The sequence below is a fragment of the Hemicordylus capensis genome, chromosome 3, assembly GCF_027244095.1.
Source record: "Hemicordylus capensis ecotype Gifberg chromosome 3, rHemCap1.1.pri, whole genome shotgun sequence".
Taxonomy (NCBI): Eukaryota; Metazoa; Chordata; class Lepidosauria; order Squamata; family Cordylidae; genus Hemicordylus; species Hemicordylus capensis.
In genome coordinates, this window is record NC_069659.1 from 292,483,761 (window position 1) to 292,507,947 (window position 24,187).

At 42.8% G+C, this 24,187-nt stretch overlaps 1 protein-coding gene across 3 annotated transcripts in view; it reads right to left on the reverse strand.

The window, feature by feature from the left end:
• Positions 1 to 7,699: 7,699 nt before the first annotated feature.
• The window catches only part of ARMC8 (armadillo repeat containing 8), a 126,455-nt gene continuing 109,967 nt past the window's right edge, over positions 7,700 to 24,187 (reverse strand). For all 3 annotated transcript variants that reach the window (XM_053313095.1, XM_053313094.1, XM_053313093.1), the window contains 7 exons: positions 18,588 to 18,680; positions 17,976 to 18,125; positions 17,291 to 17,386; positions 14,595 to 14,690; positions 11,959 to 12,031; positions 10,056 to 10,149; positions 7,700 to 9,737 (listed from right to left, as the gene is read on the reverse strand). In XM_053313095.1, coding sequence (XP_053169070.1) covers positions 9,704 to 9,737; positions 10,056 to 10,149; positions 11,959 to 12,031; positions 14,595 to 14,690; positions 17,291 to 17,386; positions 17,976 to 18,125; positions 18,588 to 18,680 — 636 coding nt within the window. In that variant the 3' untranslated portion in view covers positions 7,700 to 9,703. The remainder of the gene's footprint in view (positions 9,738 to 10,055; positions 10,150 to 11,958; positions 12,032 to 14,594; positions 14,691 to 17,290; positions 17,387 to 17,975; positions 18,126 to 18,587; positions 18,681 to 24,187) is intronic.

A 24,187-nucleotide genomic window follows, 5' to 3' on the forward strand; every position in this document is an offset into this window, starting at 1 on the left:
CTGTAGGGATCCATGGTCACTCACAACTGGGTCTTCTGCACCTGCAAAATAGGCCCGCAAAAGAATCTTTAGCTCCATTTAGGCGCGCTTGCCCTTTAAGGCATAGTGATATTGGAGCCTTCAAAGGGTGCTTATAGAACAGACTGTAGAGCGCCTCCCTCTTCGGTTCCTGAATCGGCTGCTGCAAAGAGACTGGCAATATGCAGAGGTAGAAGACGACAGCCAAAAATCACAGCAGCACAGGTATGTAAACAGTTTGTGTCAAAGAATAAGCTAGCAGAGGGGACGGCCAGGCAGGTGTTGTGAGTGACCATGGACCCCCACAGAGATCGTAAGTTACAGGTAAGCAACCTGTTTATCTCTGGTAGGGATCCATGGTCCCTCACAACTGGGTGAGTGACTAGCTCCCATAAAAAGAAGGTGGGTGCTAGCGGTTACAGTACTTCAAGACTGTCCAACCAAAATTGGCCTCTGAAGCAAACTGCAAGTCCACAGCATAGTGTTGGACAAAGGGCAGGTCCAAGGACCAGGTAGCAGCCCTGCATATGTCCTTCATACTGATGCCCAAAATTTGGGCAGCTGAGGTAGCCATGGATCTAGTGGAATGTGCCCTGATCTTTGAGGGCGGCTGACTGCTTTGCTTCTTATAACAGTAAAAAATTAGTTGTACCAGCCAGTTGAACAATCTTTGTCTAGAAATGGCTAATCCTTTACTAGCTCCTGCAAAGGAGATGAATAGTTTGTTCAACTGCCTGAACGCCTTTGTGCAGTCTAGAAAGTAAAGGAGACACCTTCAAACATACAGGGAATGCACAGAACGTTCAAGGGATGTAGAAGGGTAACAGAAAAATGTAGGGAGTACAATGTCCTGGTTGATATGCAAGTCTGATACAATTTTAGGACGGAAATTAGGAATGAGATGTAGGATCACCCTGTCAGGGTAATATTTAGTATTAGTGGAGTCCTCCTTTAGTGCCGCAAGTTCACTGACCCACCTTGCTGATGTAATGGCAACTAGGAAGGCGGTTTTGGGGCATAGCAGTCTCATGGAAGACCACAGTAACAGTTCAAAGGGGGCCTCTGTAAGTGTGGACAGCACAAGCAAGAGGCTCCAAGGCTCACTGGGTGCCTGCACCGGAAGGTACAGGTTGTTAACCCCTTTTAGAAAGTGTTTAGAGTCAGGATGGACCAAGATGGATTTTCCATCCCAGCCCTGGTGGTGTGCTGGAATGGCGGCTAGGTGAACTTTAATGGAGGTGTTAGAAAGTTCCAGTCCTTTGAGAAAGGTGAGGTAGAGGATTGTGTGCCATATTGAGGCCTTGAGAGGGTAGAAGCTTTTCAAGGAAGCGTAGGATGTAAAACACTTCCATTTGCATTTGTAGGACCTTCTTGTAGAGGCCTTTATTTCATTTAGCGGGATGTCATCAAGAAGTTCAGCCTCCACAACATCAGCAAGAGGGACCACAGAGCATGATCGAGGACCTGGCCTCCTCCTCTCATGAGGAGATCCCAACGTGGTGGAAGGCGATGGTAAGAGCCCTTGCATAGTCGAAGAAGAGCCAGGAACCAGGGTTGCCAGGGCCAACGGGGAAGACTAAGATGCACTGTGTGTGCTCTTGGAGAATCTTCCCTACTGCTCTGGATAACAATGGAAAAGTGGGGGAAAGATAATATAGCTTGCCCTGCCAATGCAGTTGAAAAGCATCTCCTAGTGAACCTTTGCTAAGGCCCACCCTAGAACAAAACAAAGAGCACTTAGTATCATCCATAGTGGCAAACAAGTCAACAATGGGCCAACAATGGGCAAACAAGTCAACAATGGGCCCATGAGTAAAAAAGGTCTGACTGAACAGCGTCGTTTAGCTCGCACTCATGGAGAGTAGAGAAGGAGACGTCCCGAATAAGGGAGTCAGTCAGGACATTATCCTCTCCTTTGATATGGATGGCCATAGGAAGGATATCATAACACAAACACCAGTTCTCACAGTTGTAGAGCAAGGCTGTTCAGGGACCTCGACACAGTATTGCCTTGGTAGGCAATAGCCATCATGTTATCAATAGGTACCTGAACCACTTGGCCTTGGATGATGGGTAAGAATGCTTTAAAAGCTAGGAAAACAGCCAGGAGCTCTAAAGAGTTAATATGAAGTTCCTGCTGCTGGGAGTTCCACAGGCCTCACAATTTCAGAGACCCACAGTGAGCCCCCAAACCCTACATAGAAGCATTGGTAGTGACCGATGCCGTAGGGTTCAGCATTTGAAAAGGAATTCATTGTGTCAGGGAGTCAGGCTGCGATCACCAAAGTTTGTCTTGTAGGATATTATCTGGGACAACTAACCACTTGTTCTGGCTGTCCAGATTCGGTCTGAAGACAGAAAGCAGCCAGAGCTGGAGCCTCCTCAACCTGAAGGGTGCGTTATCCACCTCTGTTGTACATGAAGCCATCAGGCCTAACAAGCGCTGGATGGAATGAGCCAATAACCTGGGAGCAGACTGGAAGGTGGCCACCGTGGAGGAGATAGCCCGGATGTGTTCTGTAGGTAAGTACACATGTTTCTCGCCTGTATCCAGGACCACACCAATGTACTAAAGGGCACGCTGGGGAGTCAGGAATGATTTTTTTAGATTGACACTGAGCCCCAGATCTGCCAGAAGAGAGGGAGTAAGCTGTAGGTTGTACAGTAGAGTTAATTTCTCCTCTGCAATAAAAAGCCAGTCATCGAGATAGAAAAAGACAGATACACCTTTAACATGGAGATTGGCAATGACAGCTGCCATGCACATAGAGAAAACTCTTGGGGTGGTACAGAGGCCGAATGGTACTTTGTTTTTCTACCTTGTACTGGTAGGCCTGAGTGCCCAGACAGAAACGCAAGAACTGACGATGCCAGGGACGTATAGAGATGTGAAAGTAAGTGTCCTATAAGGACACAAACTACTACTACTCCCACAGTAGTGGCAAAATTGACTGTAGAGAAATCATGCAAAATTTGGAAGTCTCTGAACAAATTTGTTCAGCTCTCTCAAGTCCAGGAGGGGCGGAGCCCACCATCATGCTTGGGGACCTGGAAGTATCTGGAATAGAACCCAGAGTGCATTGAGGATGGTGGGACTGGTTCTATGGCATCCTTTTGGAGTAGCGCAGCTATCTCTTCAAGGATAGGAGCTATGTGGGTGCATTTTATGCCCGCATGGACAGGTAGAGAGTCACATTCAATAGCATAGCCAGACACTATGCATAACACCCAGGTGTCTGTTGTTACGCGACACCAGGGTGGTACGTAAGGGGCAAAATGGATGTCAGTTGAAGAGTAGAGACACTTCCAGGTCCAAAATATTAAAATGACTGCTTCGGTTGTTCCCGAGATTTGGCTTTTTGTTGTCCCTTCTGATTGTTTAGATCCAGCATGGTAACTATCTCTATTTTGGTAAGGCCAAGGTTGGTACCTCTGTTTGAAGGTAGGGCGATACCTCTGATGGTAAGATTAAGATGACTGAGACTGTGCAAAGGTCTTAGCAGTAAAGCACGATTTCTTTAACTTTTCCATTATGTTGTCCGTGTCCTTCGAGAAAAATCCCTCGCCATCAAATGGAAGATTCTCTATTTTTTCCTTCATTCCTGGTTCCAGAGGTGTAGATTGGAGCCAGGCATGACAGCGAAGTACAATGGATCCTGCCAGTACTTTTGACTCTGTCTCGGTCAGGAGTTTGGCTGTGCTTAGTTGTTGCCTCATGAGATCCGCTGATTTTGAGAGGGTAGAAAGGAACCTGCCCTTAAAGGGTACTGGTAGAGTATTCACTTCTTCCTTTATGTTGTCCCACAGTGATTGTTGGTATTTGGCCATACAGGAGAGGTAGTTCGCTACCTTGAGTGAAAGGCATCCTGAAGAGTAAAACCTCCGTGCCATAGAGTCCAGCTTACGGCCGGCAAAGTAGATGTTACTGGGGCTGGCCAAGCGGTCTGCAACCGCCATTAGGGACAGTAGCATTGGAAGAGCAGTGGGATGTGCCACAGACGTGGTAGATAGGTAACTGCACACAGGGGTCTGTGACCTTAACCTCTGGTGGGGGAATCTAAGCCTGAGGCCCAGGGCTCTAACCATCTCTTGAACTTGCACCTTTGGTTTTGGTTTCCTCGGACAGAGTCCAATGGTCGATTGCCCACACTGTCATACAGTGAGGTTCCCAGGTGCACCTCTGACACATCAGATTTGGGATCGGTTCTGTACAAGGATTCCCCATCAGAGTCAGGGTCCTGAGAGGAAGGATCCCTACGAGCAGGTTGCAAGGGGAAAGATGGTGATGCCGGCACACACTGGCTCAGGAAGTACTGGAGAAGTAGGTGTTAAGGGACACGCAGCAACAGAGGGTGACTCACGAGCAGGCAGCACCGGTATGGGTGGCAGAGCCCTGGGCAACAGAGTGGAGAGCCTTGAAGGTACAGGTGGTGCAGGAGGGTTTTTGAAAGGATCCAAGGGAGGGACACTCAGTGGATCTGGCAAAGCTCCCTTGAGAAACATGGTCTTCCAGAGTTTATATTATTCAAAATCATAAGGTAAAGCTAGTGAGCTATAGAGAGAGCGGGCACGAAAGCACTCTCTAAGTCTAAGATGAGGTGAATCAAAAGCCCCTGGGGAGCTGTAATAGTCAAGAGGGTCAGGAGAAGCATGAGATGCTAAGAAAATGAAAATGCTCCCTCCAAGGTAAAGCCAAAAGACATTGTGGCATAGACGTGGACAAGACACCCATCGGCGTCTTGGGTATTGGCATGGTCAATTTGGGTTCCTTAGTATCAAGTCCTTGTAACAGGGTAAACCCCTTGAAGGATGAGCCCGATGGGCTTGAATTTGCAGATCCCAAAAGGTGTTCCAGCTCTTGGCATAGCAGGCTCTGGAGTGCCAGGGAATCCAAGCAAGGTCAGTGGATGCCCAGGTGATCGGTGAGAGGGCGACTGAATAGGTGTTGATGTCTGGGAAATAACTATGGGCGAAGTCGGCATAGAACGAATCTGAGATAGATAATATGGACCTGAAGTCGTTACCAGTATCAATATCTGTATGGAGATCAATGGCACTGATGGTGGAGTCAGACCATGAGTCGATAACATGTGAATCTGCGACAATGACATCTTATTTAGATCTTATTTAGGGTCACTCTGGGAAAAGCATCTGCATACTTGCATGCAAAAAGTTCTAAGTTCCATCCCTGGCATCTCCAGGTAGGGCTGGCAGAGACTCCTGCCTGCAACCTCAGAGAAGCCACTGCCAGTCTGTGTAGATGATACTGAGCTAGATGGACCAATGATCTGACTTCGTATATGGCAGCTTCCTACGTTTCTAATACCACTTCTGAACCTGGAGGCACCATTTAGCTATTTATTATTTATTTATTATTATTATTAAAACTTTTATACCTATAGCTATTGTGGCTAATAACCATTGATGGACCTGCCCTTTATAAAATTTGTTAATTGCTTTCTAAAGGAAAGGTAGGTCGCGTTCTCACAACAAGAAGGAGCTAGGGATGTGCACGGAACCGGTTCAGTGCTCCTTTTCTGGAGCACCGAACCAGTTCCATCGATCTGTTTGAACCGGATCGGAGGGCAGGGGGGTTGCTTTAAAATGACAGGGAAGGCGCTGCTTACCTGTCAGCCCCCGCCCCACCACTTTTCCTCTGCCAGCGTTCTCCCAAAAAGCATGGGTGAGGGGCTGCAGCATTCCTCCTTGCAGCATTGTCACACAAATGGCTGATGCGCATGCGTGCCATGAGCACATGCATCAGCCATTTACTTGGCACCGCTGAATGGGGCTGCAAGGAGGAATGCAGAAGCCCCGTGCCTATGCTTTTTGGGAGAGTGCCGGCAGGGGGAAAGTGGCAGGGCAAGGATGGGCAGGTAGGAGGCACCCTCCCAAGTAACACCCCCCCCGAGAGTGCACAAAACCAGTTCTGTGCACATCCCTACAATGAGCTCAATTAAATAATTCACTGTGATCACTGAGTCCCTTGCACTCCCACAGAATGTGATGTGAGTACCCAGAATTCCTGGGCAATCCCAGTCAAATAAATAAATGAATAGCATTTAACCATGATTAGATCTGAGTTATCGATTCTGGTTAAGGGCTATTTAACTGCAGAGGTTTTACTGGGATTGCCCAGAAAACCAGGAGTTTTTACGTTACATTCTGCAGGAGAGCGCATGGCTTGGCAATTGCAGAACATTCACTCTACCCAGCAGTCTACCTCCAATTAGGTTTGGCTGTTTATGTATATGTACACACACACACAAACACACACACACTCCTAACAGGAGATAGACTGCTGGGTAGAGTGAATGTGCTATCAGGCCAAGATAATTTTATCTTGGGGGGACTCCATAAAAGGATTTTGATTTGCATCCAGCATCCAAAACCTATACCCATGGCTTAGGCCCTGGGTATTTAAGGTAACGTCTTCATTATGAGCCACACTGCCCGTTGAGATCATCTGGAGAGGTCCGTCTCTAGTTGCTGCCAGCTCGGCTGGTGGCCACACGGAGACAGGCCTTCTCAGTTACTGCGCTGAGACTGTGGAATGCGCTCCCTACTGAAATACGATCCTCCCCATCTCTGACAATTTAAAAAAAGCAATAGAAAACCCACCTCTTCACCCAAGCTTTTTCAGCTCTTTAAATTTTAAGTTTTAATCTGTTTTGACTTTGAGATCGTTTAAATTGTTTTAAGTTTGTGTGTATATTTTAACTTGTTCTATGTTATTGTTAACCGCCCAGAGACAAAAGTTTGGGGCAGAGTACAAATTCGACAAATAAATAATTAATGCAATACTTGAAAACAGAAAAGATTTGAACACAGCTGAGGTGAGCCACAGGATATCTGGAATATTTTATTAAACTATTCCTTCAACTGGGCAGCAACTGCAGCATGAAGAGAGCACCTTGGTTGCTGCTCTTCCCTGCTTGTAATATATGTTAGAAAATGTGAGAATATCATTTGTGGTTAAATATAATGGGACAAACATTCTAGTGTGTGGGTGTGAACCAGAAGACCTTTGGGCCAGTTCTTAAGGTTCTACAAATAAAATTGTTTTATTAAGGAAAACGGTTATCGGATATTGCTCTAACAGATACAAGCTTCTAACATATTTGCCAAGCATTAGTAATTTGTAGTTTGACAAAACTTAAGGAAAACTATTAGACCCTGAGTGTGAAGCAGAAGGTGCATCAAGAGTAAGTGTTACATAAAAACAGAACAGGAAAGGGCATGAATAACTTTGCTGCATGGGCCAAAGTCTGCTTTCCTTACTCTCTCCTAGAATTATAAAAACACTCCTCAAGCATTAACACTCAAATCAGCTCCCCAAAATTACAAAAGCAAGCACTTAAGCTGTTGAAAGATTTGTATTGTAGTCGATGCCTAACTTCTCTCAACAATTGTAAGAATTAATGTAACATTCAAAGTGAAAGATAAGGATCCTTACCCAATTTTGGTAACTCCAACAACAAGAGACACATTCCAGTGACATTGGGAAGAAGTTTGAAAAAGTAAATAAAGTCATCCTTTGAATTAACTGAGACTAGTTAGTTGTGCATGAGCCTGATTTTTCCTGCCTTCCCTGATCTTAAAAACATTTACATCACAATCTTTTCATTAAGACAGTGGGGGCAGAGGAGAGAAGCAATGGGGACAAGTCATTTTAAACATGTTCTTCAGTAAAAGGTCTTTTTTATTTACAGTGTTTTTCTATTTGTACATATTTATAGCAACATAAAAAGTATTCACAATGCTTCACTGAGTGCAAAATGCCACTTCATTATCATCTACCATCTTAATGTTTTACCAACCTTTCCCCAAGCATTACCCAGATTGTCTTAGCATAGTTTCTATCCTTCTGGTACAGATAGGGCCACACTATTAAAAAGCAACCTCCAAATGTGAAAATTTGCACATCTCAGCTGTCCAACACAGTTTTAGGCATACCTATATTTCAAAGTAAATGGATATGCGTATGGGTGATGTAGGCATCACAACATCGGAAGTGCATGTGTAGTAATAATTCAGAGTGCAAAAGCAGCAGCCAGGCTGAGGGAGACCTCCCCTCTTCCCACCCTTTACTTTGGAGAGTGGATTTGGACAAATCTGACAAGGAAGTGATTTTTCTCAGTATTATTAAGGCTACAATCACTTTAATGACTTAAATAAGGCTTTGTTTCTGAGGTACTAGTTAGCAGTAGGCACACACTGTGCAGACCTACTGAAGTCCAACCCCAACAAGCTTGTAGCAATGACACTGAGAAATGACATCACTTACTACTATCCCTGAATCACTATTACTTGCTTTTCAGAGTAAACCAGTACATTAAAAACATATACAAACAATTCTGGTTTCATTTTGCAACCTCCCTCCTGCTCTTTCATATTTCCAGCCAGGGGCCCAAACTCTAACCTTCGCTTTGAATAATCAATGCAGTACGACTATACATGTGAATGATTGTAGATAAAGGTTTGCAATGACCAAAGCTGGTGAATGAAATGAGACACTCAGCCTCTGGCTGGCACTCTTGTCCTTGGACTCATACGTCAGTGGCCTTAGACCACAGGCAACATACTTCGTGAACTAGAAAGCATGAGACAGATGGCAAGCATTAAAACCTCATCTTAATCCTATTCTCTTCTGCTGCAGGAACTGTTTAGTCCCACCGTCATGCACTCCTGGAATACTACAAAAAATATTTGGGGTCCAATTTGCAGCCAGGTCTTTGATGGGACTCTTTTTTCAGGTGTACATGCAGTTCCAAACAAGAGCAACCAGTTTTTCATTACAATCAATCCATCACAAGTTCAACTTCTCTACAAATGATGCAGAGTTTTATAACAAGTGTAGTTTTTCTGAGGCAGCAGTGGCACTGGCACGGGGAACTGTATTTTTCTTGCTGGGTAAACCCAACAGGTACGATTTCTGGACGTTCAACCTTGGTATAATCTAAAAGTGTATTTACGAAGGCTCCTACCTTAGGCTCTCTGAATTTTGCTGTTCCAAATCTAGGAAGCTGGAGCTAGTATCAGATGGCAGTAGAAAGCTAGCTTTAGTTACGTTACATGTCTTACCAGTCATCTAGATCTCACCTCATTTTGTTTCAAAAGAGGAAGTACAGGTACATTTAGTTGAGGTTTAACAAATGCATATATTTTACTTAAAAACATTCATCTGTTCAAAATAAACTTCATGGGACAAACTGTTTTTAAATAACATTTCAATTCAAATCGTATATAATTCTTTAAAGTTTTCATACAGCAAAGAATGGTTAACCCTTGAAAATCTGTAGAAAAAACACAAAAAAGAAAAACAAGCTCTGAGGTATCACACCCACCCAGACACAGCCATACACTGGCTGCAGTATAAGCAGAAAACTGTAGGCCCAAAGGGAGGGGGGGGGAAGATGACTGATTGTTCTAGTAGAGTTCAGGTAGCTGAGGAAAAATAATAATCCCAGAATAGTCTTCTGAGTAAAGGAACTACCTCAATAAAGTCCTCAAGTGCATTGGAGACCTGATCGCTTAAACTGCTCCCTCCAAGCAGCTCCCTGCACCTGAGAGAAATGCAGCCCAAGGTGCCTTGTGCAAAAGATAAGGAATCAGGTGCGGCTATTTCCCGTTATTCCTTATTATATAACTTTGAGAGTTGTACAAAAGTTCAACTTGTCTTTGATCATGCAAGATACTGCTGGAGTGCTGTCTTTGCCCTGTAATAAGAAACACTATGTCAGTCGAAGGAGGCACAAGCACACACAGGAAGTAGTAGAAGTAGTAGTAAAGTATGGAATCTTGAACAATGCAATGGGGAAGGCTGAAATAGTAGGGGCAACTCTGCTGGGAAATTGAAGTGGCAATATCATCATGCCTTAAAGAAGTAGTTTTCATTAACAACTCTGCACAGTCAAATCCAAGCATACAAGGAGGAGGAGGAGGAGGAGGAGTAGTTCTCACCGAAGTATAGGACATGCATATTTATTTTAAAAGAGAACAAGATCCTTCTGGTTTTGAAGCTTCTTCATACTTACTTGTCACAAAGGTTTGGATCTGATGACTGGCTCAATTTATGTAGAATATCTACTATTCCAATATCTCTGAGCTTATCCTGGCGTTCTTGGGAACCTAATATGGTAAAATTGCACACTGTTAGGTCTAGAATCTTCTCACATGTGCTCAAATACCATTTATTAATTCAGATTAGGAGTTGAATGGAGTGTCTGGAGTGTGTCACCACCTTTTGAGGCAAAGGCAGTTAAAACTAGAATGAAAGCTCTCTTGGTAGAGAGTCTTTGTTTTTCCAATTCCCTTCCAAAAGAAAGGTACCAGATACATACCACTGATCAATTTAGGAGAGCTGTACTTTCAGCCTTAGGCTGTTGACTTTATGCTTTTAGATACAGTGTCCTGCTTTTGCAACAGTGTTTTATTCATAATCTTCTTAAGGAATTATAAAGTTAAAATATTGATTTTCAAATCTGATAACTGATTACAGTAAACTGAAAATATCAATATTTGGAGGAAGATGGACTTTATACTTCTAATAAGCAAAAAAAACACTGTTTAATCTCTTCAGTTCTTACATAATAGCTTACTTACACCCTGTTTCCCGATCCTTCTATTGCAGGTATTTCCCCTACCCCACCCCCAATCTCCAATATATAGCATATATGTTCTTCACTGCCTTAATAATATAACAATAATAGTTCTTAACTCCTACATACATTATTTATGCATGTCAATAAAAATGTTAGAAAGTATCCAAATATATCACAGTAATTTTGGAGATTGCATTCTAGCATTTAAGCATTTTGTAACTGAACAATTTCACCACAGATGACAATATGTCCTTATTCCATTCTTAACTTTCAGGGTAATGTTTCAAACATGCTGATAACTGTAAATAAAGGTGATTTTAATGTTGATGTTTATTCATTTTGATTTGCTGTGTGATGCTATTGTATAATTTTGGGGATTCTGTATTTAAATACCACAAACATCTCTGTACAGACAACTAAATGGAAGAAGGAGATCTAATTATTGCAATGCTCATTCCAATAATGGAAATCAAGGTCATTTATTGTGTGCTGCACATCCCCAAAAGAAATTTTTACCAGGAAGAATTATGTTAGTGCTGCTGCAAATCAGTCTCTGCTTCTGTGTGGCATTTGACAGCAGTGATGCAAATCCCAACATAATCAGTTGTTGGGCAACATTTTCTTGATCTAGAGTACTACCCCAGCCTCGACATCTTTTTCCCCTGAAGCCTTCTCACACTTCAGCCATAATTTAGTCATCAACAATACTTCAAGTTTCACACCCTAGAAGTTAGATGCAATTAGAGCATCTAAATCCTGTTACTTCCAACAACAAAAAAGAATTAATACAACATATAACCATCTTTCCTCTTTAGCAGTTTGTCTCTCTCCCTCTCCATTTCTCAGTGGAGAAATGGTAAAATCGCATTCTTACCATTTAAAAAAATCTTCATACCCAACAAGAGTCTCTTTTCTTCATAATTCTAATTTCTTATTCTGGTTATTCTACCGACCACCCTGCAAAGCTTTGTCTCCAGTGTGGATGATTTTGCATTCTCTTTCATTCTACTATACCAACTAATTTCAGGAAAGCATTTAGACTAATACTGCTACTATGTGTTTGATCCAAATAAACATGAGCAGAAAGGGCCTTTCCTGCCCCTTCTTCTCCAGCTCCAAAAGAGCGACTTCTGATGGTTGAGGGATCCACAGGGACAGGATGGCATGTGGGGACTGCAGAAGCGGGGAGAATCTGCTGAAACTGAGCAGAGATACACTGTGCAAGGAGAGCTCCCCCTGCCCTTAAGACTCACAAGGAATTTGGAACTCTGGAAGTCCCAAAGAAAGGTTTAAAAACACTTTTCTAAAAACACATACAATAATCATATATCCATACCTTCTTCTTCATTCCAAATAAGATTAGATACACAAAACATGGCAGCCAGCTGAAGTTTAGCATTCGAATGACTCTAAATTAAAATGCAAAGCATTAGACATATGCATTTTTAAACATAATTGTTAACTATCATGGAATCCATAATTGTAAAATCATCACACTGTCACCCCTCCAGGCAAATGAAGACAGTGCTCATTGTAGCACAAGGAGGAAAGGGAGGCACTCCCTCCTCTCAGTGGGAGGGAAGACAGCAAAGAACCTCACACTCTAGAGCAGCTTTGGAGAATTCCACAGTGGGCTTGCTCATACACAAATCCCAATGTGGAGCAACTGCATGAGAGTCATGAGTAACAGTAGTTCACATCCAACTCTCTAGTAGGCTTGGGCAAATATTTGGCTCTGAACATCCAAAGTTGAATGATGAATACAGTTCACCCACTCTCCTAGTCCCACACCAAAGTAATCCTGCACACTGCTATGCTTTTCCTGATGTTGATGGGAGTCTCTAAAAGAGAAACTGAGTCCTATAGGGAAAACACTGGAATGGATTCTACTTTCCTGAACTTCGGAGCTCCATCAGCACTGGAGAAAGTACAGCAGCACATGGAGTTGAGTAACAGAAATTTTTGCTTCCATTTAGTGTCAGGAGGATTTTGCAGATTATTCAGCTTCAAGTATTTCGAGCCAAATAGTTGCACAGGCCTACTGTTTAACTACCTAGCAAAGGAATCCTAGCAAACTCCCTCTCATTTGAAACAGGAAGGTGTTTTATAACATGTTCGACCACAGGCCCATCTACTCAATCTCTTATATACTTTTGAAGAATGAGTTTGTGTGAAATAAAGTCATACTAATTGATGGCCTACAGATACCAAATTCTGCATACCTAATCCTGCCACTGAAATTAGCTGAATGCACTAGGTTTTACACTAGAACATGCTTGGTGAAAATTTAAATGATTTGGGGGGTATTGTTCAGAAGAAATTCTGAAGATCAAACCTTTTCAATTACCTAAGGTAAAAGGTAATGTGTGCCATCCAGTCGGTGTCGACTCCTTGAGACCACAAAGCCCTGTGGTTGTCTTTGGTACAATACAGGAGGGGTTTACCATTGCCTCCTTCCACGCAGTATGAGAAGATGCCCTTCAGCATCTTCCTATATCGCTGCTGCCTGATATAGGTGTTTCCCATTGTCTGGGAAACATACCAGAGGGGATTCAAACCGACAACCCCTTGGCTTGCTAGTCAAGTCATTTCCTCGCTGCACTATTAGGTGGCTTTTCAATTATCTACAGATACCAAATTTTGCATGAACAATCCTGCCACTGAAATTAGCTGAATGCGCTACATTTTACACTGGAATATACAAGGGGAAAGGTTTAAATATATATTTATAGAATAAATTCTGAATATAACCAGCAGATTTTAACTGTTATTGTTCTCAACAGATTTTTAACATTCAATAATCAAATCAGTAATTCAAACACATCATGCCCAAGAGAAACAGAAGTAAAGATTCAAATTTCAGATTCTGATTCTCAAATTTCAGAATCTCTCAGATTCAAATTTACTATGATTCAAATGTACTATACATGGTAATTCAATTAGATAAACAATGTTTGAAGATGAAATCCTACAAATTAGAAACTGTTCTTTTACAGTACTTCCCTTTTGCAAGAACATTAATAAAAAGTTTATATATATATATATAGAGATAGATAGATAGATATAGATATATAGATAGATAGATATATAGATATACACACACACAGATAACACTGATGGGGGAAATAAATAAATAAATAAATAAATAAATAAATAAAACACACACGCGCGCGCACACACTCTTTCCCTATCAGTGTTATCTATGCAAAATGATAGGTCATGCAAATTATCTTTGCATGATCTATGCGAAGTTGCTTTGGTCAACAACAGGCCTTACCTAGTAGTATTCTCTATTTTTCAGTTAGCTTAAAATACACAGTCACCAGTCTGCTAATCAGAAATGGTTGATGGGAATACATCTCACAGTACTTAAACAACTCCACTGGCTCCCATCAATTTCCAGACACAATTCAGCATACAGATGTTTACCTTTAAAGTTTTGCACAATTTGGACCTGTCTGCTCCAACCAGAGCTGCCCAGACACCTGGATTATTGTTGTAGGCCCTCTGCTAAGTGTCCCTGCCATCTGAACTGAGGCAGATAGTGACTGGAGAAATGCCCTTTTCAGTTGTAGTGCCCTGCCTGTGAAATTCTCCCCCAAGAAGGATCACCTGATATTCTTTCAGTGCCAGACCTTTTTATTCTCCCTGGCTTTTAAGTTTTCTGCTGTTTATTACTGATGGCATTGTTTTAATACTGCTGTGTTTTTATCCCTTCTATTTAATTGGTTGTGCTTTTTATTTTATTTTTATTATTGTCGATTTTTATAATTCTACCTTAGAAGTTGCTCTGGGAATGTTTTATATCCTTTAAACTAGAGGTGCCAGGGAGTAAACCAGGGACTCTCTGCATACAAAGCATGTGCTTCATCTCCAAATTACAGCCTCTTCCCTTAGTGGTTTATACACACACACACACACACACACACACACACACACAGTAGAAAAATCTTATGAAATAAGATTACATACCATGTAATACTTTATTTTTTGCAAAATATCATCATTTGTCATTATAAGTTCTTTTGCTGTTGTTCCATCTGCTATGTTGGCAAGTATACATAATGTCTGGAGAGAAAAAAGGGGAAAGAGCAACATGTGACACAGAAGAAGCAGTCAGTCAGTCACTTTCTCTCTCTCTGGCAATGTTTTCATGACAGTGTCAACATTTACTTGATTGATGCTGCATGATGTTGTCAAAAGGCCTCGGCTCACTTACCTCAAGGACAAGAATGTCTCACTGTATTGGTTAGAACCAATACTGTATAAGAGGATAAAAGGAGGCCTGAACTCATACTGAAGTTACAACTATTAAGAACTACTTTTTTAGGGATAAGAGCTGCAGTGCTGTCACAGACACAAATTCAAAGACTGAGCTATCAATACAAATTGCCTAGGCTTAGGGAAAAGACCACGTGCATCAAATTGTGGAGAGCTTCCCAAGAACGGCACTATGCTTCATATAACTATGTTAGTCAAAGTTGTATAATACACAAAGTACAAGTGAGCACAAACTTCAAACTGAAGGTGTAACAAAAATTAAAAGTACTAAGAGTACATGCAACATGAACCATATAGATCACTCATATGCAAGGATGTGTGCTTTCTGCAAATGTTTTCCAAACTGGGCTGATCCAAACACCCCATCCCATTTCTGTCACCCCTTCTGCCGATGGTGAAGGGTGGGGGGAATGATGTTCATTGGGTACCATAAATTTCCCTGAAAGTTTCAGTGATGGGTGAGTTATCTTTATTATAGGAGACAACAGTATCCTCTTGATTTTACTGAACATGCTGTGCCTTTGTGGGCAGTGGTGGCAGCTATGTGTAAAGCGCTGCTGCTTTCCCCAGGGGCCAGCTCCTGATAGCTGCCATTTTTCCCCTCTGGAATGCACCAGAGAATGATACAACATCATGACACTATGTCATTCCTGGTGCATTCCAGGAAAGAAAAAGGTGTTCCCTAGAATGCTGAGACATCACATCATTCCCCAGTGCTGTTCGAGTGTGAGGGGGAAATAGCGGCTGGCAGTAGACAGCCACTGGGAAAAGCAGAAGCACTTTAAGAGCTGCTTTCACTGCCACCCACAGAGGTACAGTGTTTTCAGTAAATCAAGTCACTACCACCTACAGCAAAGGCAACCTGTCTCTGCTCCCATGTCAAAACATTCCGGAAAGTTCATGGCTCCCCTTGAAATTGCCCTGTTCAAACAAACAAAACCTCACATGAAATTAGGCTAAAGTTATTTCACCAACTGGGGTGGTGGTGTCAGCACTAAATTCAAAGTATATTAACTTTAATCTATTTTAAAAGTGTGTTCACAGTGCATAACTCTGCAAAGATAGGCTTGAAGGTGGGAACTTCTGTATGCTGGGGACTAAGTGGGGTGGGGAAAGGGGGCCAAACAGGATTTTCTAGTTGTCAAAGTGCATAATTTAGACTCTCCCACCTCATGATTAAAGAGGGGACAAACAAGTGAGGATCTGCAAGAAACTCACAGGGAGTGGGAAGAGGGCAACTTGAAGAGAGACATTCCTCATCTAGTAGAGGCAAGGGAAACTTGGAGAGACTGAGAACATACCTTGACATGCTGTACCTCAAAACTGGGCCTTTTCTAGGGTTGCCCTGAGACTTTGGAACATGGTTCCTAACAAAATTAGAGCCTCCCCTTCTTTGGATGTTTTTAAGAAGGACCTGAAGACATACCTGTTTAGTCAGGCTTTTAAGTTTGTTATTTAAAAGTTTAAAGTTTTAGAGTTTTTACTTGTATTTTAAACTGTTTTAATGGTTGTTGTGTTTTTAGATTGTGAACCGCCAAAGAATTGCATATGGGGTGGTATAAAAATGTAATAAATAAATAAACAAATACCTCTCTACTTGCCTGGTCTCTGCAATAGGTTGAGGACTAAAAGGTGGCAAGTGAGCTTTCTCTGCCTCTCTGTTGGCTTCGAAGCTTTCATAGAGGCTTGTCTTGGACTTGGGAGATGAGCATGACTTGCTGCATTCATCTCCCAAGTTCAAAACATTCCAGCACCTGTGATAAGTTTGAGGCTGAAAGGCAGAAGCGAGAGTGAACATGAATGTTCTCTCATTCTCCCTCTCTCTCACATACATACCCCTACCTAAGCCCCCAAACCATCACAGGAGCATTTGCTTAACTGAAAGCAAGCCTGCTACTTGCTTCTCTTCAGCTATCCAAGCTTCCAGACCTAGTAACAGAAGAACGGCATGTATGTGCAGTCCCCATCAGCTTTGGAGATTTTGTTTTCAAGGATGGAAAATCCCTCAATTCTGAACCTTCCACACCTGCATCCAGTCAGATTATAACCAAACAGAAGATTATGCACAAACATGTATCTTTATCCAGGTCACCAAATTCAGGTTTTCAAGGCAAATTTAAATTACCTTGGCACAAAACGTATTTTTTGTTAGGACCAAGTTCTCAAATCCTGTTTATACTGTTCCGCATGTATGACTGACTGACTGACTTATTTATTTATTTATTTTTACATTTTATATCCCGCTCTTCCTCCAAGGAGCCCAGAGCGGTGTACTACATACTTCGGTTTCTCCTCACAACAACCCTGTGAAGTAGGTTAGGCTGAGAGAGAAGCGACTGGCCAAAAGTCACCCAGCAAGTATTTAAAAACACAACAATGCATAATACCTGTTCTTTGACCTCTACATTGTGCTCTCCTTCCAAAATGAGCGTCACTGCTTGCATGATTTGCTTCCCATGAGTACTTATTATCTGATCTATATGCTGTGAAAAGTTTCAAATATGAAATTAGGAAATAACTCATTTAAAAGGTTAAAAGACAAGGTTCACAAAATAATTTACTTAACAAAATACTACTTGAACAAGGTACCACAAATGTTAAATTCCAACAGCAGAACAGACTAACGTACATAGCTATGAATCACTTGATCACAGAAAACCTATGACCTAAAACATTTGAGTCACCGACCAGGGTTCAGACATCATGTGAAGCCAAGACTGAATCCTGGTTTTGTGAGATACCAACTAGTTTCAAATGCATGTGTTTATCCTTCCCTTGTGTGTGAAGGAAGAAAGAAAGAAGGGAGGAAGAATTCTACTTCTGATCCTGGCATACATCAAGCCAGCATCTGCCACCCCAGAAAATATGGTACCAGGGATCCAGGAGAGCTTGCAAAGCCCTTTTACTGCTGCTTAGATGAGCACTAACTCAATGAAGGCTAATGGTGATTGCTATCTTCACTCCATTGGGAGGACCTAGTACATAATTATATATGCTGCAGCAACTTGGATCTGGCTGTTAATACTCCAAAAGCAAGTTTTTCAGAAGACCAATTCATAGTTTTTTACTTACAGGACGAGTAGATAAAAGGTTTCTAAGCAGTCCCAAAGTCTTCATCAGTACGTTTACATCAGAATCTGAGAGTAACTGGAATAGCTGCTCTGTACTCAAGCCTCGCAAAATGTCTGCTTTGATCTTTTGTTCTGCTTGAAATGCCATATTCTAAGGGACAGAGAAAAGCTAATCTCATATTTCCAGCAACCCAATATTTTTCATAAAAGGGGGAAAATCATTTCACAAACTGTCACTCTCTCTGTGGTACACAAACTTGCAAACAAATTACAATGCCGAAAGAACATTTCTTAACAGTTACTATGTTCCCCCATGTTTCTGAACAATTCATAGGGCTCAAGAGTGTTTCAATCTTAAAATTTCTCTACTGATCCTCATATTTTCAATTCTTACACTTTACATAATTTTGTATTTGCTGGAAAGTTACTAAACAAACATATCTAGTTTTCACACCAGCACGCACAAAAAATAATGGAGCTCTACTAATTTTATTGAGTGATTTAATACTCTACATGAGAAAGCCTTTAGCTCATTTTCAAGATTAACAGTGTCATTTTGGGGAGACAGAGAGTGGTGTATATGCAAAATTATCTGATTAATGTGAATTCTTACCATTAAAGCCCAAACTCCATTCACTCGTAATGCTAGATTGTCACTCTGGGTTAAACTACAAAGAAGTTCTACGGCTCCTGATTCTAGAATAGGCTATAATGAACCAAAAAAAGTAGTTAATTTAAAAATCCAGTTGTAAATTCACCAAACCTAAGATGCTTTGACCATAACATAAACAAACACTGGCATTGCATAGATACAGATCTAAGGGATCTGTATATAAGACTTGTTTGCAACATTCTAGAGCTTAGCCTAAAGAATTTCTGTGTAAGACATGCCTCCATGGAACAAGCGCTCATGCCAAAATGCACATGGTCTGAACCTCCTCCTTCAATTCCATTTAGGCCACTGCAAATTCTTTAGGGTTGAGTTCGAGAAAGCTCTGAACAAGGTTCTGTCTGAACAAGGTTCTGTCCCAGAGGTGATCTGCAAAGGCCATAGGTGTGACTGCAGAGACAGCAAAGCATTAACTTGTTTAAATTTCCTACAGCTGACACTGAAAACATAACGTAAGGAACACTGGTTCTAATTAAGGATGTGCACAAAACCGAAAATCCCGGTTCAGTTTAAATTTGAACTGAACCAAGAGGCTTGGGCTCAATCGAGCGGCCCCCTGGTCCAATCTGACCATCGAGCCCTCCAAGCCTGCTTGTGAACTGGCTTGAGGGGCATACTTGTAAAGGGGAATCCAGCAAAGATTCCCCTTTACAAGTAGGAATTTGGCAGCAGTAATTCTGGCAGGGGGGCGAGGACGAAAAACACTTTTAAATCTTTGCCAGAAAGAAACTGCAGTGTGGGGGTTGTAAACATGTTTCATCTTTTTACCTGTAAGCAAGAATGCAAGCCAATGGTGGCAGTGGGCAGCGGCCTGGATGGCAGAGATCATGCCTGGCGATCCTCCACTAATAGCACTGCCCAACACGGCAGGGAGATGGCCAGTCCCGCCTCCCGCATGCAGGGTTGGCCATGCCTGCAGCTGGCTTCGGGCCTCTGAAGAGGTGCGACCTCCATTACAGTAAGATGTGGGCCTGCACAGAGGCCCTTTGGGGCCTCTATGCAGGCCCAGACCTCACTGTAATGGAGGTTGTGCCTGTGCAAGAAGCCCGAAGCTGGTCCTATATTTGAGAGGCAGGACTGGGAGGAGCCCCTGTAATTGCGCCCGCCAAGGCCGCCATCATCCTGCCCCGATGGGCAGCACAATCACCACCACCGGCTTGCGTTCTTGCTTACAGGTAAAAGAGACGAAACATTTTTACATTCAACCCAGCCCCGGCCTTGCTTCTTTCTGGAAAAGATTTAAAAGCATTTTTCACACACACACCCTGTCCACCAAAATTACTGCTGCCCAAACCCTACTTGTAAATGGGAATCTCTGCCAGATTCCCCTTTACAAGTATGCCCTTCGAGCTGGCTCACGGGTCGGGGTGCCTCAGACCAGCCCCATTTTTCAGGGGGCTGGTTCGGCTCGAGAGCGTACCTTCGAACCTGTCCAGTTCGACCTGTAGCCTATTTGCACATCCCTAGTTCTAATACCTTAAAATGCTTCATTTATTTGTTCACAATATTAAAAAGGGGTTACCTAATACAAGCTTAGCTGTTAAAAGACTATATACTTTACATATATAGGAAAAAAACATTTTCATTAAAAACTGATGGCCTTAACTGTGCCCCACACACTTTCAAAACAATAGGATTACTTTATACCTAATGTATTCAGTAGGCCTAGAATTCAAAAAGCTTTTTAAATAATAGTGCATGTAATTGACACACCCCAAGGCCATAATTATGCAATTTTTTTTGTTTCTAAGAGCCTACTCCCAGGCACAAGGTGACAAGAGTTGTTTTTACTCGCATTGCAAGAATGGAAAGAATAAAAATGTTTAACACCTTCATTAAGCCTGGAGAATTATTGTAACTTTTCTTAAAACAAACAAACAAACCAGAACTCTTGAGGTTGACATTTCAAGGCTGCTGAAAGACTTGAGAACATGACCATAACTTGTACCCTGGACAGGACAGCTCCATCAAGTCAATTACATTGTATTTAATACATTTTATTATTTAATAATCAGTTATTAAATAAAATAGATTAAAATAAACCTTGATTAGCATGTCCTCTGTTTTCCTGTCTATATCTGAATGCTCAGTCTCTCACACAAACTGTGACAGATAACACTTAGGTTCAACTGCCCTTGGAAATTTAAGGATCTGTGTTGATCTCTCTGGAACTGATATCCATTGATCAATGCAGTGGCTCCAATTCATGATCTCCCACAGACAGACTACACTTGGACACAGTCATGTCTAAATACTCACTGCTGCAGTACAGCCACTGACGTAAGTAGGACTGGAATATGGATGCAACTGAAGCAGGAGAATAGCAGTGGGGGGGGGGAACAGGTTGCTTACTTGGGTATTACTTGGGTAATACTATCCTGGGTATTCACACCACTGGGATATGTCCCTGCGCAGGAGTCTGTTCAGGAAAATTTTAAAAGCTTTGTGCAACACTCCCAGCTCCACCCACGATGCACCTGTGTCTGTCAGAAGGGGTGGCTGGAGCATCACCATCCTCTCTTCCGGGACAACCGCCAGACTTCAGCGACCATTGTAAGAGGAACTGGATAAGTGAGAGATAGGTAAGTATCATATTGACGTTGCCCAGAGCACGACCTCCAAGTAAGAGGGGAGGTAGGGTGGGATGTGTGAATACCCAGGATCACTGAAGGATCATCTGTTACAGGTAAGCAACCTGTTTTATCCTTGACGTGATCCCAGTGTATTCACACCACTGGGTGATTAGCAAGCTCCTACAGGAGGTGGGTGTCTTGGACTTACCTAGTACTTGGCTAGGATAGAACTTGTTTTAGGACACCCCTTCCAAAATGTGCGTCTTTGGAACACCAGAGGTCTAACACATAGTGCTTAATGAAGGGATGTTCTGAAGACCATGTGGCAGCTCTCCAGATCTCATCCATGGAGATGCCCGATAGGTCGGCGGTTGAGGAAGCTACCGCTCCTGTAGAATGGGCCTTGATGCCTTTGGGCGGATTTTTGCCCTGGCACTTGTATGCCTCTACAATGGCTTGCACAATTCAGTGTGATAAACGTTGGTGAGCGATTCTTACGATCTTTTTGTCTTTCCTATAGGATACAAAGAGTCTAGGGTCCTTGTGAAAAGGACCACTTTGTCATTGTGAAATCTGACAAGGGGTGTGTGTGTCCCCAAACTAAGAGTGAACAATTCCTCACTTGTCAGGCAGATGTAACAGCTATGAGAAAGCCTTTTTTAACAGATAACTGGAGTTGTACAGAAACCGTAGAGGGCTTCTTTTCATTAAAGAGGATTTGCTCTGACAGGAGTTCACTAGGCTCAGTGGCATGATTCTCCACACAGAGAGTTTCAGCATTTTGACATTGCGGTATAAAACCTGACCGTGATACATGGAAACGAGATCCAGGACTAGCAGCAGAGGTAGTTTCCTGCCCTTGTACAGTCGCAACATGGTAGGATACCTTGCTCGTTGTGGCCAGTCTTGGCCACGACTGGCTTGTAGTGGCCAGGCCAGAAGGGATCAGTCCTAGGCTGGTGTGTGTGTGTGTGTGTGTGTGTGTGTGTGATTTGCCAGAGCTAGCATTTGCCAGGACTAGCAAACTCTAGTGTTTTTATTTGTCTCTGCCTGGAGGAGAAGGAGTCAGCTAGGGCTGTGGGAAGCCCCACATTCCTTTGACCCACATCCTGTCTCAGTTTCAAACCTACTCTCTACGTAAGAGATGAAGGCCCGAGAGTATAGTGAAAAGAGCATAGTGAACAGGGATAGCAAACAGGACGTGGGAGTTTTGCGGGAGTATAGTGGGAAGTGTGCAGGGAAGCCTAGAACAAGCCCCTGTGGTCACAAGGAGCCCGGTGGAGGAGAGAAGGTAAGTACAAATCCCTTCCTCATATAAGTACTGATCTCTCCCTCATATTCTTGAGAAAGGCTGTTTGGACAGTTAAATAGCTGACCATTACAGCTGAGGCCTATCCTTCTAATCCTCTGATGTCAGGGAGAATGAAGGTCTCAGGGAAGGAGGACATCGGTCCAAGGAAGAGGGAAATGCTCCTTTAGAAGGGACCCCTTCCATGAAAGATGAGCCCATTTCCTCTCGCACAGGGGATATTCCTCGGGGGGGGGCTCCTTGTAGCAGGTGATTCGATCATTAGAGGTATAGAGAGATGGGTATGTGACCTGCGTATTGATCACATGGTGACTTGCCTGCCTGGTGCGAAGGTTGCGGACATCACACACAGCATCTAGATAGGCTGTTAGGCAGTGCTGGGGAGGAGACAGCTATCATGGTGCACATCAGCACCAACGACGTGAGGAAATGTAGTCGGGAGGTCCTGGAAGCCAAATTTAGGCTGATAGGTTGCGTATTGAAGTCCAGGACCCCCAAGGTAGCATTCTCAGAAATGTTACCTGTTCCATGTGCAGGTACAGTGAGACAGGCAGAGATGAGGGGTTTCAATGCGTGGATGAGACGTTGGTGCCGGGAGGAGGAGTTTAGATTTGCTAGGTACTGGGATACATTTTGGGGCAAGCAAGGCCTGTACAAAAGGGACAGGCTGCGCTTGAACCAAGACAGAACCAGACTGCTGGCCTGCAGAACATTTACAGCTTTCCACTCAGGAATGCTAATGCCTGATAAGTGTTTCAACTTTGCGATCCTCCAGCAGGGATCAGGCAGTTAATTACTTCCTGAATGTGTCCCGCCCATAGTTCTGTGCACGGCAAAGATACTCAGCTGATCTCTGCGCTCTCTGCAACAAAATGTGGCTAGTTTTTTGTGTGCACTGCACAAACCTGGCTGGCAAGAGCAAAAAGTTTGGGAGTATTATATGTTGCTTTGGTAAATTCAAACCTAAATTCAGTGGGGAATGGATGACTGAGTGCGTGCAAATTGTTTCTGCATTGTGTTTAAAACTTTAAAGGAGACAGACAGAAGTGGAGGTCATGAGAGTACTAAGGAGGAAGACACTCTGTGTGTATGTTGACAGTAGGTGTGTGTTTGTAGCCTGTAGAGGGAGGTATGTGCATCAGAGGGATTTGTGTATCTCTGTGTGTGTGTGTGTATATACATATATAGAGAGGGGGGGAAAGTTTGTGAGGTGGGAAGGAAAGGAGAGGAGTGTCAGTGGGTGTTTGGTAAATTTACCTAGGTGCCTCTCTGCTGTGTTAAACTGTGGATGTTTGTAACTTAGTTTTACATAAAATCATAAATATTATTTAAAATATTATTTTTTAAAAATTATTTAGTTATTTGAAATGTTAAGAAGCCCTCACAATGCTGATTCACCACCAGCCCTGCAGCCCCCCTAGGGAAAGCCCTGACGGAGCGGGGGGAGGACGGGAGGCGGCAGCGGCTGCCCTGGTGCAGAATGTTGGGGGGGGAGGAATAAAAAATTTTTGCGTGCCACATTCTTTCAGTTTATGTGTCTGTGTGTGTTGGTTTGATGTGCGCACATTGAACTGATACTGCCGCCCAGAAGAGAACTCTTTCCACTCACTGATAGTGGAAATTAGAGGGAACACTGGCAGGGGTGACTGCACAAGTACAAG